The 19904-nt window shown below is 38.6% G+C and overlaps 1 protein-coding gene across 1 annotated transcript in view; it reads left to right on the forward strand.

Moving 5' to 3' along the window:
* The window catches only part of TEX11 (testis expressed 11), a 376012-nt gene that overhangs the window by 75359 nt on the left and 280749 nt on the right, over nt 1–19904 (forward strand). Inside the window, exon 9 of the mRNA XM_059050388.2 lies at nt 5964–6044. Coding sequence (XP_058906371.1) covers nt 5964–6044 — 81 coding nt within the window. The remainder of the gene's footprint in view (nt 1–5963; nt 6045–19904) is intronic.

Below are 19904 nucleotides of genomic sequence, written 5' to 3' on the forward strand. Positions count from 1 at the left end.
TAATTATACAACTCACCATAATACAGAATCAGTGGGAGCCCTGAGCTTGTTTTCCTGCAACTAGACTGTCACATCTGGGGGTGATGGGAGACAGTGACACCCGAAGTGTGTTGCTTATGTCCAGTCTACTCTGTGATCTCATTTTGGTTGCTGTCACTGCATAAAACCCTGCTTCACGAAGATAGGATGTTGGAAATGGAAGCAGGCTTTTCAGTGCTTTTGTGGCAATCTCAGGATTATTCTGCTTTGACTTTAATCCATAATGTATGGAGATTTGAAGTTGTCTCAGACATACTTTTAAGGCCATCATCATTTGCGATCTCAAGCAGTTGATCCTCTTCTAGCATGGACAAAGTTGATTCACCTGGCTTATTCACAAATGGGTTGCAGATCCATTCCTTCCCCGTTCGGGGATCTTTTGTAGTTGGGAAGTAATGCTCAAACTCGTTTAAAAGCTGAGGTAGGTGATCATTTACCAGCTGGGAGAAAGAAGGCCCTGGCTCAGTCTCTTTCAAAATCTCTGCTAACGTTTGAAGTATGTCAGAAATCCCAATGTTCGCTCGTCACCCCTATAATTCCAGTTTGGCTTAGAATGCAGCCACTTTATCTGCCGACTTGAACACAGTTACCCTTCTCCTTTGAAGTGACAGATTGAGTTCGTTGAGGAGATTGAATATGTCACACAAGTATGCAAGTTTAGCAACCCATTCTGTGTCACTGAAATGCGCTGGCAGTGGTGACTGTTTTTCTAAAGCAATCTCTGGATCGGCTCTCATAACTCAGAAACTCTGGCCAGTGATCCACCTTTAGAAAGCCATCTCACTTCTGTGCATAGAGAAGATGTGTGTGCTCTGTGTCCACCTCCTCACAGAGCTGCGCAAACAGATGTGAGTTAAGGGCACGTACTTTAATGTGGTTGATAATTTTAATCACATCCTGCAAAATGTTGCTAAGTTCAGGTGACATTTTTCAGCTAGCCAGCATTTCTCTATGGATGATGCAGTGTGTAGACTCACATTCAGAAGTGACTTCTTTGACCCGAGTAGTGAAATGAGAAAGCCGTCCAGTCATGAGAGCTGCTCCGTCCGTGCATATACCGACACAAAATGACCAATTCAGTTTTCCTGATATGTAATCATTCAAAGACTTGAATAGTTCTGTAGCTGTGGTGTTGGTTGGCAACAAAAGTGCACATAACATATCCTCAGGCACATCCTTCTGAAAAATATGTCACACTAAAACAAGCATTCTTACCTTGTTGTCAACATCAGTAGACTCATCAACTTGGATTGTGTACCATGGTGACTCATTAATCTTCTCTAACAATTGTGCCTCAATATCCTCTACTATTTCATCAAGTCATCTAGTATGGTGATAGCCAAAAGGGGAATACGTGCCACCTCTCCTAAAAGTTCACGACAGATGTCCTTAGCAGCAGGCAGGATCAACTCTTCACCAGTAGTAAAGGGCTTCTTAGCTTTAGCAATGCAGTTAGCCACTAAGGATAATGCTCTCAGTGCAGACACATTTGATGAAGTGGCGGCCTTCAATAATTGCTTCTGTTCTTCATGTTCGTGTTTTTTTTTTTCATTTGAAAAACTCCAAAGGCTTATCTTTTAGTGCAGGGTGCTTGCTCTCCATGTGGCAAAGCAGTTTCATGGCTTTGTTGGTTAGCCGGTCACCACATATTATACAAAGCGGGCTTGGAGAATGTGAATCACCCATTGCAATGAACCCGTAATTTAAGGACTCTCGGTACTTTCTTTTAAATGCAGCTTTCTTTTTGTTGGCAGTCTTAGCGTCTTCTGCTTTCTCATCATTGGGTCTTTCCCCCCTTTTCAAAGTAGCTTTCTAGCACGTTTGTTTTTTACTCATTTTGGCTAGGGTTAGCTTGTGGGCTTACCAAAACTGTGATTGAGACAAGCACACAGTGCAGGAAAGAGGCGTGGACGGAAGTGGTAAATAAAATAATGGGTGGGCCATGTGCAGACTAAAGTAAATGTCGGATCCTGACTTAAAGCCTGCCACCAGATGCAACTGTACAATTGAAGTACATCAACTCACTTGCCACTATAAAGCCTGCCACCAGATGCAGCTTAATTGTCACTTGCCACTCACTGATAGGGTTTTGATATGAGTCTGCAAGCGATTGATTTATTATGGTCTCTGTGCAGTCAAACCTCTCTGCTAATGATAATCTGTATTTGCAGCTGCTCCCCAGCGCTAGCGTCACTGCCTCAGCTCTACCTCAGATCATCAGGCATTAGATTCTCATAAGGAGCGTGCAACCTAGATCCCTCGCATGCACAGTTCCCAGTAGGGTTCACACTCCTATGAGAATCTAATGCCATTGCTGATCTGACAGGAGGCAGAGCTCAGGTGGTAATGTGAGCGATGCAGAGCGGCTGTAAATACAGAAGAAGCTTCGCTCAGTGGCCCGCCGCTCACCTCCTGCTAGGTGGCCTGGTTAGGGACCCCTGCTGCAAGCCACGTGAGTGGTGTGGCCAAAAAAATAATCATGTTAATGTGTGGTACCTCTCTTATAGGAACTTAAGGTAAGTTTTGTGGAAGATACAGATGTGTAAGCAGATACATTACACTAGGATAATTGCTTTCATATGAATGAAGTTCCAGTTCCACAGTAAAACAAAAGGTAAACAAGGTAAACAACTAATTATGCTCTGAAAATTAAGAAAATTGTGAATTTTATATGGTTAAGAAAGGGACATACGTTAGGTATTTTACACTGCAAAGAAGAATTAGATGTTGAGTAGCGCATGAGTTTTTTAAATAAGGTGGAAGGTGAAGTAATTTTTGGGAGAGGTGCAGTAGGAGTTTGTGGTATGTTATGGAGCACTTGAAGAGTACGAAGAAGGGCTGGAACATCTGGGTGGGAAATGACCTAAGAAAATCAACAAAGAAGGGAACTAATTTTTACTGAGCATTTACTATATACTTGACATGGTACTAGGAGCTGTAACATTCTTGTTTGCTGAGCTAAAGTGAAGGTCCAGTTGAAGTTAGCATAAATTTTTAGTGGATCCATACAGCATAGTTTACTGTCTTTGGATTGATTGTGTTATCATCATCACTTAGCATATTAGGTGATAGTCTGTCTAGCATTTAATTCCTTGCACAATGGCAATAATCCTTTGTAGCAGCAGTTCAGGTCCAACCTTGGAGTTTTTCTTCTCTCTTCTAAGGAAGGGAAACTTAAGATTCCTTGATCCATCAGTATAAGTTATAATACTTTATAGACCTGCTAGCATATGATTTTACAAGCAGTGAGTACCACACAGGAACAGATAACTTCCTTTGTTACAATTCTTGGCACTGGTGGTAGTTTTGACTGTTAAATATGTTAACATTTTTGTGTACTGCCTTACAGTTTACAAAGTGCCTTCATATCTGTGATCTCATTTGATCCTCATAAGATCAGCCCTATGTGATAGACATTACTATCCCTATTTTACGATTAAGGAAATTGAGGTTCAAAGAGGTTGTGACTTGCCTAAGTTCACTGAGCAAAGAAGAGGGGAAGCTGGGAATCCAAATCCTGTATTCTTTTTACTACATCAGTATAGGCTGGGCATCATCCCAGACCTAATGATTCAGAATCTCCAAGTGGTGGGACCTGGGCATATGATTTTCAGAAAGCTCCACTGGTAAGTATAATGCTCACCAAAGGTTTCTACAGCATTACATCATGCTGCCTCTTCCTTAAGACTTCTTTTACTGGAATTCTATATTGTTTGGATTTGAAATATTGATTTCTGGTCCAACAAGATGAATAAATTTTCAAAACTAGTTTGAATTATTAGACCTCTTATTTCCTCTGAGATAAAATCTCAGTATATTTTTGTTGTTGAAAGATAAAGATGTTTAATGTTAGATTGTTTACTTAACAATTCAAATTTAGAAATTCAATAAAACAATAAAACAAGATCTAAACTCTATAAATATAAACCTAGATGGTTTTGAAAGGAAATATACCTGAATATCAGTAGTGATCATCTGAGTTTGGAGATTACAGTTCATTTTATTCTTTAAAAATATTCTGTATTTTTAAAGATCTCTGTAAAAGTCATATATTCTTTTTTAACAGGAAAAAACCAATAAATTGTATTTTATCAATTTCTCATTGAATACGTTTTTTAATAGTTGCCTTCTACCTCAATAAGTTTTAGGAAAACATGAAAAGACCTTTGGACCTTTGTAAAATCTGAGTATTGATAGACACTTTATGGATTCTTTGACTATTAAAGGCTTGTTTTATATCTTTTAAGAACAGAAAGCATCCTCCTCTGATATGATGTTTGTCACTCAGTGTATCTCTTTTATAATAAGATTTTCTTCACCTTGAATAAATCAATTAGCACGTATTCATCAAACATTTATTTGTATAGATGGGAATATTATTTTTTAATATCTATAGATAATTGAGATTTGGCTTATTGAGGTTCTTGTGCTTACAGTTTTTTTCTCCTTTAACAAAATCTAGTATTAAAGCCTTAGAGAAGGGTATCTACTCAGCAAAATGTCAAGCTTAAGATTCAACAAGTAGATAGAGGAGAAAACTAGAGAGAAGCTGGCTTCTTACATTCTTCATCTTTTCTTCTCTCTACTCAATTCTTTTATTATCCAAAGCACAAAAATATTTGACACCACATGAAGAGAAAAGAAAATAGTGAATGTAGGGAGTTTTGCCCCGAGAAAGTACTTCAGAAAATTATTTTTTGTATATGTCCATGTTTCTTTTAGTATGCCTCATCAGCTAAATTCTTTAATGACAGAAACAAGCCTCTTCTACAAGTGTGAACACACAAGTAATGTGTGTTCATTCATTTGAGTGTCATAGAATGGTAGAGCTGAAAGAAATTTTTTTTTTTTTTTTTTTTTTTTTTTTTTTTTTGCGGTATGCGGGCCTCTCACTGTTGTGGCCTCTCCCATTGCGGAGCGCAGGCGCAGGCTCAGTGGCCATGGCTCACGGGCCCAGCCACTGCACGGCATGTGGCATCTTCCCGGACCGGGGCACGAACCCGTGTCCCCTGCATTGGCAGGCGGATTCTCAACCACTGCGCCACCAGGGAAGCCCGAAAGAAATCTTAAGAGATAATTTAGTACAGTATCCTCGTTTTATACATGAGGAAGCTAAAGCCATGAAAGCATAAGGTTCAAGGTTATACGTAATAAATATCAGAGTAGCTCTTCTAGCTCCAAGATAGGATTGCACTAAACTGCCTTTCATAGCAGATGTTCATAGCATTTCAGACTATGAAGTTATTATGAGCCTGTTTTAGGACAAAAGACTGCTATTTAATGTAAAAAACTCCTCTAATGTGGAGATAAATACAAGAGCTCTTCAAGCTGGGGAAACATCTATCAGAGATGGCATTATAATATAATAACATAAGATTGTATAATACACCAATTTTGATATTTCCAGAAAAATGAAATAACTCTTGTTATTCAGTGTCAACTTTGTCTTACCCAAGATTCTTATCACTTATTTCTCTGTATTTTGAGCTGGCTATTATGTTTAGCTCAACCAGTTAGCATTGCTAAGATTAGAAAAGAAATTAAGACTTTTTAACACCAGTTAAAATATGTTAGATTTGACTTATAAAGAAGATTATAGGGCTTCCCTGGTGGCACAGAGGTTGAGAGTCCGCCTGCTGATGCAGGGGACACGGGTTTGTGCCCCGGTCCGGGAAGATCCCACATGCCGCAGAGCGGCTGGGCCCGTGAGCCATGGCCACTGAGCTTGCGCGTCCGGTGCCTGTGCTCCGCAACGGGAGAGGCCACAACAGTGAGAGGCCCAAGTACCGCAAAAAAAAAAAAAAAAGATTAGAAAAGAAATCAAGACTTTTAAACACCAGTTAAAATATATTAGATTTGACTTATAGACAAATAGCTTGTTATTTCATTTTAACCGGTTACTGACATTTTTTTTGTTTTCCCAGGCAGTTGCTCAAGAGGATTTTCAAAGAGCATCTACATGTATACTGCGCTGTAAAGAAATGTTGATAAGGCTGCCCAAAATGGTGAGTGAAATCTCTGCCTTTATTCTCTAAGCATTTAAAAATATGCTATATCAAGTTCTAGGAAGAATCATTACTACTTCATGTGATCCTTTAGAGATTATATTTTAGATCAGATCTACTTACTTAGCCAAGCTTTGAAATATTTTGCTTCCTTTGTTCTTTACTAGAAAGGGTTTTTGAATAAGTGATATGGGTTATTTCTTTTTTTAATAGATCTTGATTGGAGTATAATTGCTTAATAATACTGTGTTAGCTTCTGTTGTACAACAAAGTGTATCAGCCATATGCATACATATATCCCCATATCCCCTCCCTCTTGAGACTCCCTCCCACCCTCCCTATCCCACCTATCTAGGTGGTCACCAAGCACTGAGCCGATCTCCCTGTGCTATGCAGCTGCTTCCCACTAGCTAGCTATTTTACATTTGGTAGTGTATATGTGTCCATGCTACTCTCTCACTTCGTCCCAGCTTATCCTTCCTCACCCTGTGGCCTCAAGTCCATTCTCTATGTCTGTGTCTTTATTCCTGCCCTGCCACTAGGTTCATCAGTACCATTTTTTTTTAGATTCCATATGTATATGTTAGTATACAGTATTTGTTTTTCTCTTTCTGACTTAACTTCACGCTGTATGACAGACTCTAGGTCCATCCACCTCACTATAAATATATCAGTTTTGTTTCTTTTTATGGCTGAGTAATATTCCATTGTATATATGTGCCACATCTTCTTTATCCATTCATCTGTTGATGGACACTTAGGTTGCTTCCATGTCCTGGCTATTTGTAAACAGTGCTGCAGTGAACATTGTGGTACGTGTCCCTTTTTGAATTATGGTTTTTTTCAGGGTATATGCCCAGTAGTGGGATTGCTGGGTCATAGGGTAGTTCTATTTTTAGTTTTTTAAGGAACCTCCATACTGTTCTCCATAGTTGTTGTATCAGTTTACATTCCCACCAACAGTGCAGGAGGGTTCCCTTTTCACAGCACCCTTTCAGGCATTTATTGTTTCTAGATTGTTTGATAATGGCCACTCTGACTGGTGTGAGGTGTTACCTCATTGTAGTTTTGATTTGCATTTTTCTAATAATTAGTGATGTTGAGCATCTTATCCTGTGCCTCTTGGCCGTCTGTATGTCTTCTTCAGAGAAATGTCTATTTAGGTCTTCAGCCCAGTTTTTAATTGGATTGTTTGTTTTTTTGATTTTGAGCTCCATGAGCTGTTTATAAATTTTGGAGATTAATCCTTTGTCCATTGTTCCATTTGAAAATATTTTCTCCCATTCTGAAGGTTGTCTTTTCATGTTGTTTATGGTTTCCTTTGCTGTGCAAAAGCTTTTAAGTTTCATTAGGTCCCATTTGTTTATTTTTGTTTTTATTTTCATTACTCTAGGAGGTGGGTCAAAAAAGATATTGCTGTGGTTTATGTCAAAGAGTGTTTTTCCTATGTTTTTCTGTAAGAGTTTTATAGTGTCTGGTCTTACATTTAGGTCTTTAATCCATTTTGAGTTTATTTTTGTGTATGGTGTTAGGGAGTGTCCTAATTTCATTCTTTTACATATAGCTGTCCAGTTTTCCCAGCACAACTTACCGAAGAGGCTGTCTTTCCTCCATTGTATGTTCTTGCCTCCTTTGTCATAAATTAGGTGACCATATATGTGTGGGTTTATCTCTGGGCTTTCTATCCTGTACCATTGGTCTATATTTCTGTTTTTGTACCAGTACCATACTGTCTTGATTTTGTAGCTTTGTAGTACAGTTTGAAGTTGGGGAGCCTGTTCCTCCAGCTCTGTTTTTCATTCTCAGGATTGCTTTGGCTATTCATGATCTTTTGTGTTTCCATACCAACTGTAAATTTTTTTGTTCTAATTCTGTGAAGAATGCCATTGGTAGTTTGATAGGGATTACATGGAATCTGTAGATTGCTTTGGGTAGTATAGTCATTTTCACAATATTGATTCTTCCAATCCAAGAACATGGTATATATCTCCATCTGTTTATGTCATCTTTGATTTCTTTCATCGGTGTTTTATAGTTTTCTGAGTCCCAGTCTTTTGCCTCCTTAGGTAGGTTTATTCCTAGGTATTTTCGTCTTTTTGTTGTGATGGTAAATGGGATTGTTTCCTTAATTTCTCTTTCTGATTTTTCGTTGTTTCTGTATAGGAATGCCAGAGATTTCTGTGCATTAATTTTGTATCCTGCAACCTTACCAAATTCCTTGATTAGTTCTAGCAGTTTTCTGCTAACATCTTTAGGATTTTCTATGTACAGTATCGTGTCATCTGCAAACTGTGACAGTTTTACTTCTTCTTTCCCAATTTGTATTCCTTTTATATCTTTTTCTCCTCTGATTGCCACATCTAAGACTTCCAAAACTATGTTGAATAAGAATGGCGAGAGTGGACATCCTTGTCCTGTTCCTGATGTTAGTAGAAACGCTTTCAGTTTTTCACCATTGAGTATGATGTTTGCTGTGGGTTTGTCATATATCACCTTTATTGTGTTGAGGTAGATTCTCTCTATGCCCATTTTCTGGAGAGATTTTATCATAAATTGGTGTTGAATTTTGTTAAAAGCTTTTTCTGCATCTGTTGAGATGATCATATGATTTTTATTCCTTAATTTTTTAATATGGTGTATCACATTGGTTTGCATATATTGAAGAATCCTTGCATCCCTGGGATAAATCCCACTTGATCATGGGGTATGATCCTTTTAATATGTTGTTGGGGGCTTCCCTGGTGGTGCAGTGGTTGAGAATCCGCCTGCCGATTCAGGGGACGTGGGTTTGTGCCCTGGTCCGGGAAGATCCCACAGGCCACAGAGCGGCTGGGCCCGTGACCCATGGCCGCTGAGCCTGTGCATTTGGAGCCTGTGCATCCAGAGCCTGCGCTCCACAGCGGGAGAGGCCACAGCAGTGAGAGGCCTGTGTACCGCAAAAAACAAAAAAAAACAAATAAAAAATATGTTGTTGGATTCTGTTTGCTAGTATTTTGTTGGGGATTTTTGCATTTATGTTCTTCAGTGATATTGGTCTATATTTTTCTTTTTTTGTGATATATTTTTTTGGTTTTGGTATCAGGGTGATGGTGGCTTGGTAGAATGAATTTGGGAGTGTTCCTTCCTCTGCAATTTTTTGGAAGAGTTTGAGAAGGTTCAGTGTTAGCTCTGCTCTATATGTTTGATAGAATTAGGCTGTGAAGCCAACTGGTCTTTGACTTTTGTTTGTTGGAAGATTGTTAATTATAGTTTCAACTTCATTATTTGTGATAGGTCTGTTTATATTTTCTAATTCTTCTTGGTTCATTCTTGGAAAATTGTACTTTTCCAAGAATTTGTCCATTTCTTCGTGGTTGTCAATTTTACTGGCCTATAGTTGTTTGTAGTAGTCTCTTATAATCCTTTATATTTCTGCAGTGTCAGTTGTGATTTCTCCTTCTTCATTTCTAATTTTATTGATTTGCATCCTCTCCTTTTTTTTCTTCATGAGTTTGGCTAAGGGTTTATCAATTTTGTTTATCTCCTCAAAGAACTAACTTGTAGTTTTATTGATCTTTGCTATTGTTTTCTTCATTTTTGTTTCATTTATTTCTGCTCTGATCTTTATGATTTCTTTCCTTTTACTGACTTTGGGCTTTCTTTGTTCTTCTTTCTCTAGTTGCTTTAGGTATAGGGTTAGATTGTTTATTTGAGATTTTTCTTGTTTCTTGAGGTGAGATTGAATTGCTATAAACTTCCCTCTTAGAGCTGCTTTTGCTGTGTCCCATAGGTTATGGGTCGTTGTGTTTTCATTGTCATTTGTTTCTAGGTATTTTTTTAAAATTTCTTCTTTAATTTCTTCAGTGATCTCTTAGTTATTTAGTAGCACACTGTTTAGCCTCCTTGTATTTGTGTATTTTGCAGATATTTTCCTGTAATTGATTTGCAGTCTTATAGCGTTGTGGTTAGAAAAGATGCTTGATATGATTTCAGTTTTCTTAAATTTTCTGAGGCTTGATTTATGACCCAAGATGTGATCTATCCTGGAGAATATTCCATGTGCACTTGAGAAGAAAGTGTATTCTGCCACTTTTGGGTGGAGTGTTCTATAAATATCAGTTAAATGTATCTGTGTCTGTTGTGTCATTTAAAGCTTGTGTTTCCTTATTTATTTTCTGTTTGGATGATCTTTCCATTGGTGTAAGTGGGGTGTTGAAGTCCCCTACTATTATTATGTTACTGTCGATTTTGCCTTTCATGGTTGTTAGTATTTGCCTTATGTATTGAGGTGCTCCTATGTTGGGTGCATATATATTTATAATTGTTATATCTTCTTGGATTGATCCCTTGATCATTATGTAGTGTCCTTCCTTATCTCTTGTAAGAGTGTTTATTTTAAAGTCTATTTTATCTGATACAAGTATTGCTATTCCAGCTTTCTTTTGATTTCCCTTTGCATGGAATATCTTTTTCCATCCCTTAGCTTTCAGTCTGTATGTGTCCCTAGGTCTGAAGTGGGTCTCTTGTAGACAGAATATATATGGGTCTTGTTTTTGTATCCATTCAGCCAGTTTGTGTCTTTTGGTTAGGGCATGTAATCTATTTATATTCAAGGTTATTATTGATATGTATGTTCCTGTTGACATTTTATTAATTGTTTTGGGTTTGTTTTTGTGAGTCTTTTTCTTGTCTTGTGTTTCCCCCCTAGAGAAGTTTCTTTCGCATTTGCTGTAAAGCTGGTTTGGTGGTGCTGAATTCTCTTACCTTTTGTTTGTCTGAAAAGCTTCTGATTTCTCTGTCAAATCTGAATGAAATCCTTGCTGGGTAGAGTGATCTTGGTTGTAGGTTTTTCTCTTTCCTCACTTTAAGTATATCCTGCCACTCCCTTCTGGCCTGCAGAGTTTCTGCTGAAAAATCAGCTGATAACGTTATGGGGATTCCTGTGTGTGTTATTTTTTGTTTTTCCCTTGCTGCTTTTAATATTTTTTCTTTGAATTTAATTTTTGTTAATTTGATTAATATGTGTTGTGATGTGTTTCTCCTAGAGTTTATCCTTATGGGACTCTGCACTTCGTGGACTTGGTGACTATTTCGTTTTCCATGTTATGGAAGTTTTTGACTATAATCTCTTCAGATATTTTCAGACCCTTTTTCTCTGCTTCTGGGACCCCTATAATTTGAATATTGGTGTGTTTAGTGTTGTCACAGAGGTCTCTGAGATTGTCTTCAATTCTTTTCATTCTTTTTTCTTTATTCTGTTCCTTGGCAGTTATTTCCACCATTTTGTCTTCCACCTCACTTATTCCTCCTTTTGCCTCAGTCCTTCTGTTATTGATTCCTTCCAGTGCATATTTCATTTCAGTTATTGTATTGTTCATCTCTGTTAAACATTTCTTGTATTTTTTTCAATCCGTGCCTCCATTCTGTTTCTGAGATTCTGGATCATCTTTGCTGTCTGTGGTTTTTTTTTTTTTTTTTTTTTTCTTTTTAATGAGTGGGATTGTGTTCCTGTCTTACTGGTTGTTTGGACTGAGGCTTCCAGTACTGGAATTTGTAGGCTGTTTGGTAGAGCTGGGACTTGGTGCTGAGATGAGGACCTCCATGAGACCTTACTCCTATGAATATTCCCTGGGGTCTGAGGCTCTCTGTTAAATCCAGTAGTTCAGACTTGGAGCTCCCACTGCAGGAGCTTCAGCCCAACCCCCAGCTTGTGAACCAAGATCCTGCAGGCCACACAGGATGGGAAAAAAAGAACAATAACAAAGTAAAAAATAAAATTAGACTAGGAAACTAACAGATATGTTAGAAAGAATATAAAAATAAACATACAGATGAAACAACAACTGGAAGGTAAAACTGAACCACAATAGTAAAAAATAGGAGGAGAAAAACGAAATAGTGGAAAAGGTCTTGGCTGTGGTCAGTGGGGCCTAAGCAGGGGAAGGGTTTGGATGGTGGGCAGGGCCTATGCTTAGGACCCACAGGGCTGGAAAAGGCCCTGGGGCGTTTAGGGGGTGGGGCTTAGGCTCAAAGGAACTGAGGGATCCCTGGTGTGCCCCCCACCTCTGATCTCCCTGGCCTCCCTCCTATGCCCCCAGGACCCAGGTGGCCTCCAGGGGGCCATTGAGGGTGGGGCACCTGGCCTGGGAGCCCAGCAGGTTTCCTGGGTTTGGGTTAGCAGAGCCAACGCCCTCCACTCCTCTCCCACTCCTCTGGTCCTGGAGGGGCCCTCCTGACCGCCTTTCTTCTCCCCCCCACCCCCGGCCTCTCCTGTTCTCCCCCTGCACTCCCAGGACCAACGCAGCCCATAGGGGGCCTCTGAGGGCGTGAGACCCTGCCCGAGAGCCGGGCAGACTTCCCCAGCCTTGAGCAGGGGAAATGCTGGGCACGTTCACCCCTGATCCAAGCCCCTGAGGGTCCCTCCAGGTGTGGGAACCCCTCCCCCCTCTCAGCCACCCCTCAGGGGTTACAAAACTATTATAGGAATAGTACAAAGAACTCCTGTATACCCATTTACCAGAGACCCCGTTCAAGTTTCTCAATATTGTTCTTTACACAAAATGGATTCAACATAGGATTCACCTAGTCACCAGTCTCTTTCAGTGGAACACTTTCTCATTTTTGCCTTGACTTTCATGACGATTACAGAACAGTCATTTTGTAGAATGTGACTTAATTTGTTTTTTAAAAGTTAAAAAGAAATTTTATTGAGATATAATTGACATATAATATTGTATAAATTTGAAGTATATGACATGTTGATTTGATACACTTATATGTTGCAATATGATTACTGTAGTAGTGTTAGCTAACACCTTTATCATGTCACATAAATATCATTATTTTGTGTTGAGAACAGTTAAGCTCTAGTCTTTTAGCAGTTTTAAAATTTGTAGCACATTGTTGACTGTAATCACTATGTTGTACGTTAGATTTCCAGAACTTATCTATTTGTTGCAAGTTTGAACCCTTAAACTACATCTTCCCAGTTTCCCCGTCCTAACCAAATTAAGGTTTGTTTGGAGTTTCCTCATGATTAGACCAGGTTATGAATTTGGGGCCAGAAAATCACAGAAGTGATTCTTTTGGGTGGCATGCAGGATCAATTTACTCTATTGTTGGTGGTGCTAACTTTGATTTCTTGGTTAAAATGGTGTCTTCCAGGTTTTGCCAGTGTAAACTTATGTATTTTTCCCTTTGTTATTCCTAAGTGTTTTGTGAGGTGATACTTTGAGACTGTGTAAAATTCAATTTCTCATCCCACTTTCACCATCCATGGAGATTTCTTGCCTAAATTAGTACTGTGAAGGTTGACAACTGGCTGTTTTTCTAATTCCATCCTTCTTTTTATATTCATTTGCTGACATTCTACCATAATTTTTTTTTTTTTTTTTGCGGTATGCGGGCCTCTCACTGTTGTGGCCTCTCCCGCTGCGGAGCACAGGCTCCGGACACGCAGGCCCAGCGGCCACGGCTCACGGGCTGAGCTGCTCCGCGGCACGTGGGATCCCCCCGGACCAGGGCACGAACCCGTGTCTCCCGCATCGGCAGGCGGACCCTCAACCACTGCGCCACCAGGGAAGCCCTCTACCATAATTTTGATTGTGCTGAGATATATAAAATTTGCCATTTTAACCATTTTAAGTGTACAATTCAGTGGCATTAAGTACATTCACAGTGTTGTACAAGCATCACCACTCTGTATCCATAGAAATTTTGTACCCATTACACAATTACTCCTCATTACTGCCTCCCCTGGTAACCTCTAATTTACTTTCTGTCTCTATGAATTTGTTTATTCTAGATATTTCATATAAGTGGAATCATGCAATATTTATCCTTTTGTGTCTGGCTTATTTCATTTAGCATTAATACTTTCAAGGTCCATGTTGTGGCATGTATCGGAACTGTATTCCTTTCTATGGTTGAATAATATTTCATTTTATGTATATACCTCATTTTGTTTATCTGTTCATCAATTGATGGATGCTTGAGTTATTTCCACCTTTTGGTTATTGTGAATAGTGCTGCTGTGAACATTGATGTACAAGTATCGGTTCGAATCCCTGTTTTTAATTCTTTTGGATATATATATAAGACTGGAATGTTTGTTAACATGGTAATTTTATGTTTAACTTTTTGAAGAACCACCAAACTGTTTTTCATAGTGGCTGCACCATTTTATATTCCCACCAGCAGTTGAATGAGGGTTATAGTTTCTCCACATCCTCAACAACACTGGTTATTTTCTGGGCTTAAAAAATTATTATTATAGCCATCTTACTAGGAGTGAAGTGGTTTCTCATTGTGCCTTTGGCTTGCATTTTTCTGATATCTAATGACATTGAGCATCTTTCCACGTGCTTATTGGCTATTTATATAGCTTCTTTGGAGAAATGTCTATTAAAGTCCTTTTCCTCTTTTAAAATTGGTTATTTTTAAGATAACAGATGTATTAATATCATGTTAAGTGTTGTTATAAATGGTGTTATAAGCTGCTGAACATTAAAAAAATTAGCATTTCTACTGGTGCCAGTTTTTACAAAATGCTGTGAACTGAACTGTGTCCCCTCTGCCCCAAGATCAGATGCTGAAGCCCTAACTCTCAGTGTGTTTGGTGATAGCACCTTTGGGAGGTAATTAGGTTTATACGAGGTAGGGCCCTCATGATGAGATTAGTACCCTTATAAGAAGAGGCACCAGAGAACTTGCTTTCCTCGCACTCCCTATCCCCACCATGCAAGAAGGAAGCTGTCTGCAAGCCAGGAAGAGAGCCTTCACCATATAAGAGTGTTGGCTAAACCTTGATCTTGGACTTTCTAGCCTTCAGAACTGTAAGAAATAAATTCTGTTCTTTAAATAAAAAATAAATAAATAAAATTGGGTTGTTTTTCCTACAGTGAGGTATCACCTCACTCCAGTCAGAATGGCCATCATCAAGGGACTTCTCTGGTGGCACAGTGGTTAAGAACCTGCCTGCCAATGCAGGGGACAAGGGTTCGAGCCCTGGTCCAGGAAGATCCCACATGCTGCAGATCAACTAAGCCTGTGTGCCACGATGACTGAGCCTGAACTCTAGAGCCTGTGAGCCACAACTACTGAGGCCACGTGTCACAACTACTGAAGCCTGTGTACTTAGAGCCCATGTTCCGCAACAAGAGAAGCCACCACACTGAGAAGCCTGTGCACTGCAACAAAGAGTAGCCCCTGCTCGCTGCAACTAGAGAAAGCCTGTGCACATCAACGAAGACCCAATGCAGCCATAAATAAATTAATTAATTTAAAAAAACTAAAAAAATAAAATGGCTATCATCGAAAAGTCTACAATAAATGCTGGAGAGGGTGTGGAGAAAAAGGAACCCTCCTACACTGTCAGATGGAATGTAAATTAATGCAGCCACTATGGAGAACAGTGTGGAGGTTCCTTGAAAAACTAAAAACAGAGTTACCATATATGATCCTGCAATCCCACTCCTGGGCATATATCCGGAGAAAGCTATAATTTAAAAAGCTACTTGCACCCCAATGTTTATTGCAGCACTATTTACAATAGCCAAGACATGGAAGCAACCTAAGTGTCCATCAACAGATGAATGGATAAAGAAGATGTGGTGTGTGTGTATATCTATATCTATCTATCTATCTATATATGAACACAATGGAATATTATTCAGCCATAAGAAAGAATGAAATAATGCTATTTGCAGCAACATGGGTGGACATAGAGATTATCATACTAAGTGAAGTAAGCCAGACAAAGACAAATATGATACTGCTTGTATGTGAAATCCAAAAAAAAGATACAAATGAGCTTATTTACAATATACAAACAGACTCAGAGACATAGAAAACAAACTTTTGTTTACCAAAGGGGAAAAGTGGGGGGAGGGATAAATTAGGGGTTGGGATTAACATATACACACTACTATTTATATAAAATAGATAACCAACAAGGACCTACTGTATAGCACAGGGAACTATACTCCATACTCTGTAATAACCTATATGGGAAAAGAATCCCTCTCTCTCTCTCTCTCTCTTGCGCGCGCGCTCTCTCTCTCTCTCTCTCTCTCTCTCTCTCTCTATATATATATATATATATATAATAATATATATATAATATATATATATATATAATATATATATAATATATATATTTATATATTATATATATATACACACACAGGTATATATAATATACATACACACACACACACACACACACACACACACACACACATATCTCTGAATCACTGTGCTGTACACCTGATAGCATGACATTGTAAATCAACTATACTTCAGGAAAAATAGGGTTGTTTTTCTTTTGGTTGTTGAGTTGTAAGACTTCTTTATATAGTCTGGATATTAAACCCTTATATGATTTGCAAGTATTTTTGCCCATTTTGTGGGTTGTCTTTTCACTTCTTTTGATAATGTCCTTTGATGAACAAATTTTTTTCATTTTGATGAAGTACAATTTATCGGTTTCTTCTGTTGCCTGTGCTTTTGGTGTCATATTTAAGAAACTATGACCAAATTCAAGATCATGAAGGTTTTCCCCTATATTTTTCTCTGAGAGTTTTACAGCTTTAGCTCTTAAATTCAGGTGTTTGATCCATTTTGATTTAATTTTGTGTATGGTGTAAGGTAAGGGTCTAACTTCATTATTTTACATGTGGATATCCAATTATTCTAGTACAATTTGTTGAAGAGATTATTCTTTCCCAATTGAATGGTCTTGCATCCTTGTCAAAAATCAATTGACCAGGGGCTTCCCTGGTGGCGCAGTGGTTGAGAATCTGCCTGCTAGTGCAGGGGACACGGGTTCGAGCCCTGGTCTGGGAAGATCCCACATGCTGTGGAGCAACTAGGCCCGTGAGCCACAACTACTGAGCCTTTGCATCTGGAGCCTGTGCTCCGCAACAAGAGAGGCAGGCTGCAATAGCGAGAGGCCCGCACGCCTTGATGAAGAGTGGCCCTTGCTTACCAGAACTAGAAAAAGCCCTCGCACAGAAACAAAGACCCAACACAGCCAAAAATAAATAAATTAATGAAAAAAATCAGTTGACCATAGATATCAGAGTTATATTTCTGTGCTTTCTGTTGTACTGTATTGGTCTATATGTCTATCTGTATACCAGTACCACACTGATTATTGTAACTTGGTTGTACTATACATTTGAAATAGGGAAGTGGGAGACCTCCAACTTTGTTCTTTTCCAAAATTATTTTGGCTCCTCTGGGTCCCTTGAAAATCTATATGAATTTTAGGATAGGTTTTAAAAATTTCTTCAAAAAGGACCATTGGGCTTTTGATAGGTGTTATGTTGAATCTATGTATCTCTTTGGGTAGTGTCATTTTTACAATACTGTCTTTCAACCCATGAGAGTGAGATGTCTTTCCATTTATTTAGGTCTTTAATTTTTTTTCAGCAATGTTTTCTAGTTTTCAGTGTACAAGTCTACACCTCCTTGGTTAAGTTTATTCCTAAATATTTTATTCTTTTTAATGATATTTAAATGGGATTTTTTTCTTAATTTTCTTAATTGATTGCTCATTTCTGGTTTATAGAAGTGTAACTGAGTTTTGTGTGTTGGTTTTGTAACCTGCAATTTTGCTGAATTCATTTATTACCTCTACATTTTTAAAAGGTTCTTTAGGATTTTATGCATACAAGATCATGTCACCTGTGAATAGAGATAGTTTTACTTCTTCCTTTCCAATATGGATGTTTTTTGTTTCTTTTTCTTGTTTAATTTCTCTGACTAGAACTTCCAGTACTATGTTGAATAGAAGGATGAAAGCTAGCATCATGTTGTTCCTGATTTTAGAGGACAAGATTTCTGTCTTTCACCATTGAATATGATGTTAGCTGTTTCTCATATACAGCTTTCATCATGTTGAAGAAGTTACCTTCTATTCCTAGTTTGTGTGTTTTTATTGTGAAAGGTTGTTGGACTTTGTGAAATGCTTTATTTTTAATCAATGGAGATTTGTGTGTGTTTCTTTTTATAAATTTTGATACATCATATTGTTTTCTTTATTGAGAGAAGATTGCACTCATCAGGTAGCTTTACTGCTTAGTACTTCAGTGTATATTTCTTAAGAATAGAATAACCCCTCTTTATAAACACAGTACAGTGATCAAATTCAAGAAATTTAACATTCATAAGTTCTTTTTTTTTTAAGGGCATGTCCTAAGGTTTTTTTTTTTTTTTTTTTTTTGGCTGCATTGGGTTTTCATTGCTGCACGTGGGCTTTCTCTACTAGTTGCAGCGAGCGGGGGCTACTCTTTGTTTCAGTGCGCAGGCTTCTTCTTGCGGTGGCTTCTCTTATTGCAGAGCACAGGCTCTAGGTGCGCGGGCTTCAGTAGTTGTGGCTCGTGGGCTCTAGAGTGCAGGCTCAGTAATTGTAGCACATGGGCTTAGTTCTGCGGCGTGTGGGATCTTCCTGGGCCAGGGATTGAACCCGTGGCCCCTGCATTGACAGGCAGATTCTTAGCCACTGCGCCACCAGGGAAGTCCCATAAATTCTTTAATGTACAATCCATATTCTAATTTTTTAAATTGTACTTTATTATTTTGTTAATAATTTTTTTTTTTGGCCACGCGGCATGTGGGATCTTAGTTCCCTGACCAGGGTTCAAACCTGTGCCCCCTGCACTGGAAGCACGGCATCTTAACACTGGGCCACAAGGGAAGTCCTAATTGTACTTTATAGCATATGATTTTCCCCTCCAGTTCAGGATCCAGTTCAGGGTTATGCTTTGCATTTAGTTATTCTGTCTCTTTAGTATCCTTAGTAATTTGCCTTTATCTTTTATGAAATTGGCATTTTCAGAAGAGGTTTATCGAGGTATAGTAAATCACATACATTTAAGTTATACAGTTTGATGAGTTTTGGCATATGTGTACACCCATGAAACCATCATTACAGTCAAGATTATGAGCCTTTCCATAACCCCCAAAAGTTTTCTTCTGTCCCTCCTTTTCCCCTTCCCCTGCCACCTCCTTCATACCCAGGCACCACTGATTAATTTTCTGTCTTTATAAATTTGTCTGCATTTTCTGGAATTTTTATGTAAATGGAATCGTACAGTATATCCTTTTTTTGATTTGGCTTCTTTCACTCAGTATAATGATTTTGAGATTTATCCATGTGTTTTTTCATATCAATAGTTTGTTCTTTTTTATTGCAGAGTAAAATTTTGTTATATGGATATACCACAGTTTGTTTATCTAATCATCTGTTGATGTATATGCAGATTATTGCCAGTTTTTAGCTGTTTTAAAATCGAATACAAATAGAACTGCTTTAAATATTCATGTATAAGTTTTTGTGTGGATATATGTTTTTATTTCTCTTGGGTATCATAGGAGTGGAATATCTGAGTCATATGTTAGATGTATGTTTAACATTTTGTGAAACTAGTACAGTGTTTTCCAAGGAGGTTGAACCATTTTATGCTGCCACCAGCAGCATAGGAGAGTGCAGGTTGCTTTACATCCTTACCAACACTTGGTATGGTCAGTCCTTTTACTTTTACCTATTAGAGTTGTGATATAGTGGTTTTATTGTTCCTTTATAAGAATTGCATTGTTTTTCTATTTGTTTTCATGATTATTCCTTTGTCTTTAGTTTTCAGCAGTTTGCTTACGGTGTATCTGAGCATGATTTGTTTTGGACTTATCCTGTTAGGGATTTGCTGAGCTTCATTTTGTGTGTGTGTGTCTGTGTGTGTGTGTGTGTGTGTGGTACATGGGCCTCTCACTGCCGTGGCCTCTCCCATTGCAGAGCACAGGCTCCGGACGCACAGGCTCAGCCGCCATGGCTCACGGGCCCAGCTGCTCCGCGGCATGTGGGATCTTCCCGGACCAGGG

The sequence above is a fragment of the Kogia breviceps genome, chromosome X (genome assembly GCF_026419965.1).
Source record: "Kogia breviceps isolate mKogBre1 chromosome X, mKogBre1 haplotype 1, whole genome shotgun sequence".
Lineage (NCBI taxonomy): Eukaryota > Metazoa > Chordata > Mammalia > Artiodactyla > Physeteridae > Kogia > Kogia breviceps.